At 37.6% G+C, this 7,547-nt stretch overlaps 1 protein-coding gene across 1 annotated transcript; it reads left to right on the top strand.

Moving 5' to 3' along the window:
- Positions 1-1,009: 1,009 nt before the first annotated feature.
- LOC101104500 (trace amine-associated receptor 3) lies at positions 1,010-2,041 on the top strand. Its single transcript, XM_004011335.4, has one exon. The coding sequence runs from the start codon at positions 1,010-1,012 to the stop codon at positions 2,039-2,041; it is 1,032 nt and encodes a 343-aa protein (XP_004011384.3).
- Positions 2,042-7,547: the final 5,506 nt, after the last annotated feature.

Genomic DNA, 7,547 nt, shown 5'->3' with positions numbered 1-7,547 from the left:
GAAGACACAGGAGACATAAGTTCAATCCCTGGGTCGAGATGATCCCCTGGAGCAGAAAATGACAACTCACTCCAGTATTCTTGCCTGGAAAATCCCATTGACAAAGCAGCCTGGTGGGCTACAGTCCATAGGGTTGCAAAGAGCTGGACATGACTGAGAACACATATAACTCCGTCCTAACAGGGCCCTGGAGCACTGAGTGGGTTCTTATGCCACCACTGCCACCATCTCCCCTGCAGCGGTTTTTTTTTTTTTCCTTTCACTGATACCTTCATATCTGTATCTGGACTCAAAATCCTTAGGTCTTATCTCACTAGCCTAAAGGATCAGGAAAATATGTTTAGAGAAAATCTCTCAGGTCTGCCTCTCTACATGCTACTCTGGGAGTGATTCTTTTATAGCAGTATCAGAAGTGATTTAATATAGAAAGATACTTTCATGAACTGAGTTCCTGAATTGTTCGATTCTTTTCAGCAAAGTTATAAATGTATTGAAACAGTTGCTTTCATTGGAACAACGCAAGTATTTTAAAACAGCCATAATTTCACATTTATGTATATACTTATTCATTCATAAAAATGCATCTAGTGCCTGCTACAAGCATTAACCTAAGTACCGAGAATTCAGGGAAAACAAGATAGACTAGTTCTTTGCCTCCCAGTAGAATAAGAGAAAGGCGTGCCTATGATCAATATGAGTCGTGTGAGATTTGATTGGCCAAAGTGTGAATAAAAGATGAAATGAATAAAGAGGAGGATGAAATAGAATAAAATTGACTAAAACAGGAAAGAGCGAGCAGCTGAGGTTTTTCACTTTCGAATGCAGCAAACAGCTCAGAAAGTAAGCACCATTTATATAATTTTAAATATTTAAATATACTATAATTGAAATGAATTAATGACAGATGACTTCTTTGTACTTTCAGGGCTGAAATTTCCTGGAATCATTTTAAGAGGAGAAGAAACATTGACTTACCTTCCAAAAAAGGAGTTCAAAGAGATAAAGCACCATGGATCTAACGTATATTCCTGAAGATTTATCCAGTTGTCCAAAATTTGGAAATAAATCCTGTCCTCCCACCAACCGCCATTTTCATATTCGAGTAGTAATGTACTCAATTATGATCGGAGCCATGTTCATCACTATCTTTGGAAACTTGGTTATAATCATTTCCATATCGCATTTCAAGCAGCTTCACTCTCCCACAAATTTTCTGATCCTCTCCATGGCAACCACAGACTTTCTGCTGGGTTTGGTCATTATGCCATATAGCATGGTGCGATCAGTAGAGAGCTGCTGGTATTTTGGGGATGGCTTTTGTAAATTCCACACAAGCTTTGACATGATGCTAAGTCTGGCCTCCATTTTCCACCTCTGCTCCATTGCTATTGATAGATTTTATGCTGTGTGTTACCCTCTACACTACACAACCACAATGACCATCTCCATGATAAAGTGGCTGCTGGCATTTTGCTGGTCAGCCCCTGCTCTTTTTTCTTTTGGTTTAGTTCTATCCAAGGCCAATGTTTCCGGTATGCAGAACTATAAGATTCTTGTTGCCTGCTTCAATTTCTGTGCACTTGCTTTCAACAAATTTTGGGGGACAATATTGTTCACTACATGTTTTTTTACTCCTGGCTCCGTGATGGTTGGTATTTATGGAAAAATCTTTATTGTTTCCAAACGACATGCTCAAGTTATAGACAACATGCCTGAAAACACAAAGGGGGAAGCGAGAAAAAACTTATCCAAGAAAAAGGATCGCAAAGCAGCCAAGACCCTGGGCATAGTAATGGGAGTGTTTCTAGCTTGCTGGTTGCCTTGTTTCCTTGCTGTTTTGATTGACCCGTATCTAGGCTACTCCACTCCCATGACAGTACTTGATCTTTTAGTGTGGCTTGGGTACTTCAACTCCACTTGCAATCCTCTCATTCATGGCTTCTTTTATCCATGGTTTCGGAAAGCTCTTAAATATATAGTGTCAGGAAAAATATTTAGCTCCCATTCAGAAAGTGCAAATCTATTTCCTGAAGCACATTAATAAAAAGGCCATTACAAGTGAATGGAGTATTGAAAGTGAGATTATTATTATTTTGACCTGAAGCATGTATGTTACATCCCCAAGTCACGGCAAATATTATTTTATTAAATTTCAATAATTCTAGATCCAAGAATAGTTTAATAATATAATTCAAATATATAGGTTCAAATTGTGTCTTGAAGCATAATATGCAGTAAGGACTACTTCTTTCATTACAGTTTTTATTCCCTGTACTTATATGCACCATGAAATTAAGACAATTGCTCTTTGAAAGAAAGCTATGAGAAACCTAGGTAGCGTATTAAAAAGCAGAGACGTCACTTTGCTGACAAAAATCCGTATAGTCAAATCTATGGTTTTTCCAGTAATCATGTATGGATGTGAGAGTTGGATCATAAAGAAAGCTGAATGCCGAAGAATTGATGCCTTTGAACTGTGGTGTTGGAGAAGACTCTTGAAAGTCTCTTGGATTGCAAGCAGATCAAACCAGTCAATCCTAAAAGAAATCAATCCTGAATATTCATCAGAAGGACTGGTGCTGAAACTGAAGCTCCAATACTTCGGCTACCTGATGGGAGGAGCTGACTCATTGCACTCATTAGAAAAGACCCTGATACTGGGAAAGATGGAGGGGGCAGGAGAAGGGTTGGCAGAGGATGAGATGGTTAGATAGCATCACTGACACAATGGACATGAATTTGAGCAAACTCTGGGAGATAGTGGAGGACAGAGGAGCCTGGTGTGCTGCAGTCCATGGGGTCACAAAGAGGTGGACACAACTTAGTAACTGAACAACAACAATTTGTTGGTAGAAAAGAAAATGTGCACAATAAATATATAACTGGTAGCCAATGAATATTCTTATGTTTACCAAAGAGTATTTATTAACTCAATCTGACTGCTGGTCTTGAAGTGAATATTTTAGGCTCTGTCCAGGAAGAAACATATTAGGTTGTGAGAGCAAGGCCAGGATCCTTCTTCCTGAGAGTCTCAGAAGACCATGGACATGATCCTATTATGCCACTCCCTTCACAGATGAGGGCATTAAAATAGACTCAAACCCCTTCAGTAGCAGATACACTTCACATCCAGTGATTGGGCTGCTCTGTTTGGCTTCCTTCAACTTTTAAAATTCTCATCTGTTTCTCTATTTCTGAACAATTTCTTTACTCTTAAAAACTTCATGCTCTGTGTGTTAGAGATAAGAAATTATTCATGACATTTGTTAAAGACTGTAAGGCAGACTTTATTCAAGGAAAACTTCTACAATAGGGTTTTTGTAGTAAAGTAGAGAGATCGAATTCAACTCTAACGAGGTGCAGTGCAGTGGGGATTTGTTACCAGGAGACTGGGTTGTGAGTAGCGGATGGAAAATTATTAAGAGGAAACATCAAGGAGCATTCTTGCTAGACTGATTCATCAGAATTCTTGCTGAACGCAGGGCAGAGTGATAAGATAGTGAGGCTAGTCAGATACCAAGAGTGGGGGAGTTTTTGCTAAACTGACTTAGCAGGATTCTTGCTCAATCTAGAATCTGCCACGGCAAAGAGGAAGCCCAAGTTTGGCTTAGGCAAGCAAAGGAGTCATAGGAGCTTGATTAAAATTTGATCAAAAGAGAGAGTCTTTCTCCTCTGTTTGTGTGTGTGTGTGTGTCTGTATGTTTATGCCCATGTGCTTCTCATGGAAGCAGGATCAGGCGTTTTCAAAGTGGGAAGGGAGCAGTGTAGGGATGGCCAGCTTTAGTATGTGGAACATTAGCCTGCAGTTATTAGACTGGACATATAAATCTATCTAAATATAAATGGGACAATCTATTAGAATGGACTTAGCTAGCTTCATGAAATAAATAGCCAAGAGGCTACAGGAAAATTGTCTACATTCACAGAGATAGATATTGGATACTCAGTAAAGGATAAGAATATTTACTTAGAATTGATTCTCAGCATACGTCTCTTCTCTCACCATGTTAGCTAGTGTTCTTGCCTCCCATTTTACAGCTTTGCAATCTACTCTGCACAATTATCCCAAGTTGACACTTTCTTCTTAAATATCTTACGTGGCTTCCAAGCTAAATCCCTTCTGCTTGTCCAAGCCTTCTCCACGAACTCCATGTAGAGAGCACAGGTTCGGATTAGTATGTACGAGGTCTCTTGCCTTGGAGTGTCTGATGGATGGCATTTTACCAACAGGAAACACCTGCAGGGGATGTGAGGATGGAAGGAGGGACAATCGGGGTGCTTAACCCAGGCCACCTCCCTGCCAAGTTACCCTGGGGCTGGCTGAATCCTTCAGGAAAGGCCATTCAGACTATTTTTCCATATAGCCATCCTCTAGTGTTCCTGGAACCATCCTCATCTTCTGTCAATTCCAGCCAAGGTAATGCTCCTGTGCTCAGTCATGTCTGCCTCTTTGTGACCTGATGGCCTATAGCCCACAAGGCTCCTCTGTCCACAGGATTTTCCTGCTATTGCTGCCCCTGGGTGCTAGAATTTTCTGGCTGGTTTCCTTAAAAGCTGCCCACATCTTTGTAAATAGTTTCTTTCTTTCTTTTCTTTTCTTTTTTTTTTTTTTTTAAATTAAACTCCTCAATCATACAGGCTGGTTGCACCATCTGTTTCCTACTGGACTGAGAACAAATGTAGCTTTTCAGTGTTTTGAGATAAAATTTTGAAACTCCCCTCAAAGACATCAGGTCTGTTTAAGCCTGACTTGGCCTTTCTTTGTGTTTCTACACAAAGTCACTCTTTGTGTAGAAACTAAGTTTCTACACTTAGTTGCTCTTCTGAAGTCTACCCTCCTCTAAAGGAATCACTGGCCCGCTAAGAAGTCATTCCCCCGTTGTTGGCCCTACAAGAGGGTGATTCACCCTCCTCCACTTGGCAAACTTTTTTCTCTTTTGAAGATCAGTTGTCATCCTGAGATTTCTGGTGTCCTTTTGTGTATAAAAAAGAGTATTTAAGATAATTTTGGCTCTAAGAATTAATATTTTATTTATAAAACAATATTAAAGAAATTAGCTCTTCTTTTAAAATTTATTTAACTTATACTTTCTATTGAACTTTATTTAACTTAGAATATGTTATTCTATACTTAGTAAATTTTCACAACATCTTTTAAGAAGCAGTTAGAGACATAGGTAATTGAATTCCCTCAATATTTTTATTTACATTTATAAAATTAAAATTTCAAGGTCACTTTTTGAAAATTTAAATGTCAAATATACACAAAACATTCCCTAGTACCTAGCTCTTGCAAATTTAATGCCTTACAAATATGGTAAATTTAACAATCTTAACAATCATAATTACTTTAGTAAACTTAGCAAACTTTACTTCTTCCTCTCAACTTAAAAATCACGGCTAAATCAATGATTTAATGATGTATTTTTAAGTGGAATTCATAAAGCTTTTGTAGTAAGTGCTAAATTCCCTTAAACATTACAAATACTGAAAATGACAAATGTACAAAGATTACTTTTAAACTGAGCACAAACTATATTAATACTATGTGGTTGATTTGCTTCATCTACCTGGGAAGAAATTTCTAAAGAGAAGGTTCGTAAACCCAGATGAATGTGTAAAGAAAACAGCATTTTCCTATCATTCCTATTCATTTTATGATGAAAATCCTTAGAGGCTGTAAAAGTTAATTTGACCAGTTAATTTAAAAGTAGATAATTTGATTCTATTTTTTATAAGTAAGCTTTGATACCCTCTAAGCATTGGGTATTTAAAATATAACAGTTCTGTGGTTTGATGGATAATAAAATATCATCATAAACTCCCTGAAGGTTAGTGCACCATTGGACCTATGGTGCACTAGAGGTTATACCTTCTCCCAGTGACTATGAAAATACCCACATGATGATGGAAGCTTCCCCTTTATACTTCATTGGTTTGAAGCATGGTTCTTACTGCCTTTTGTTTGGGCTCAGGAAATTATAGACAAAGCACTGCAGTGTGAATGAGTATCACTGATTTGTACATGGCAGCAAAAGGAAAAGATGTATAAATTAGTCAAACTTTTACAAGAATTGAAAAACTCACTATTTGAAAACATCTAGCATTTGGTACACGACTGAGCGACTTCACTTTGACTTTTCACTTTCATGCATTGGAGAAAGAAATGGCAGCCCACTCCAGTGTTCTTGCCTGGAGAATCCCAGGGATGGGGGAGCCTGGTGGGCTGCCGTCTATGGGGTCGCACAGAGTCGGACACGACTGAAGCGACTTAGCAGCAGCAGCAGCAGCAGCATTTGGTAATAAGTATACTGAGCATTTGTTGGATTTTAACTCCTTCCTTCCTTCCTACTTCCCACCTTTCCTCTCCTCTTTTCAATCTTCTCCACTTTTGCCTTGTGTGAGGCTAGCTCTTTGAAATCATGGAGATGATAACACAAAACTTTTATTCTCCCAGAGCCAATTCTCTGGTGACTCGATATAGCATTTCTGTTGACAACATGCCGAAGTTGTTAAAGAACACTCCTGTTAATAGCAGAACCCAGGTAATGCAGCCACAGGAGGCATATTTTGTGTATAAATACTGATGACAACACAGATTGCCAGGAGCCTACCAATAAGATCTCAGGCCTAAGTGTCTTTTCTGGGGGAAAATCAGCAGGGAAGAGAATGGTGAAGCATATGGCTCATTTGCATGGTAAGACACCTTAGCACAGCAAATAAATCACTTTTCAACCATGTTAGCTCCAAACTACCAGCTTAGCCAAACAAATTCTTTTAAGCGAAAGAAGAGTATCTTAAGAGAGAGAAAAGATCAGATATATGTATTTAGGTATGTATGTATGTGTTTATTTATTTCAAGTTCAAAGAAAATATTAATCTATAAATTCTATAAAGCCTAAGATCTATAAAAATAAATTTGGATCATTTTTTAAAAATCACTGGAATTCTAAAGAGGTAATTCTAAAGATCTGCAACAGTCATTTCTCACATCTAATTCACAAGTAATCTCTCTTACCTAGGAAATTATTGTTTCAGTGAGATAGAGCAAAGCAAGATAAAATCATTGTTTTCAGAAAAACAGTCTCAGAGGTGGGCTGTTTAGGTCTCACAACCAGTAAGAGGAGAAAAATCATTCTTGATAAAGCAAATATAAGTTCTCTCCTTATTTCTTCCATTTCATTTGCAGTATATTATTGGATTTGTTGGATATTTTCCTTGAGGAAAATACATATATATTAATAGAATTTTAAATATTTAATACTTGAGGAAAATTATTATATAATTTCTTTTTCATATTTTCCTTGAAATTCTGAGGAACTTTTACATTTTTCAAAATTATCATTTCAGTGTCCTTGAGTCTGTTTATCCATTCTGTATTTTTTTCCCTGAAAGAATGAAATTTGAACTAAAAAGTAATACAGTTTTTACTTCTCTCCAGAACTGCTAGTAAATATTTCTTTTTACCTCCTGGTAAAATTAACAATTTTCTGTACTTTGCTTAGGCCATTCTTTGCAGTGTTGTCATTAATTTGATCCTTTTTTGA

The sequence above is a fragment of the Ovis aries genome, chromosome 8 (genome assembly GCF_016772045.2).
Source record: "Ovis aries strain OAR_USU_Benz2616 breed Rambouillet chromosome 8, ARS-UI_Ramb_v3.0, whole genome shotgun sequence".
In the NCBI taxonomy this organism is placed as follows: Eukaryota; Metazoa; Chordata; class Mammalia; order Artiodactyla; family Bovidae; genus Ovis; species Ovis aries.
This window is presented reverse-complemented; position numbering and strand designations above follow the sequence as displayed.

Coding starts and splice junctions, on each gene's coding strand:
- LOC101104500 (XM_004011335.4), top strand. CDS start 1,010: ATGGATCTAACGTATATTCCTGAAGATTTATCCAGTTGTCCAAAATTT.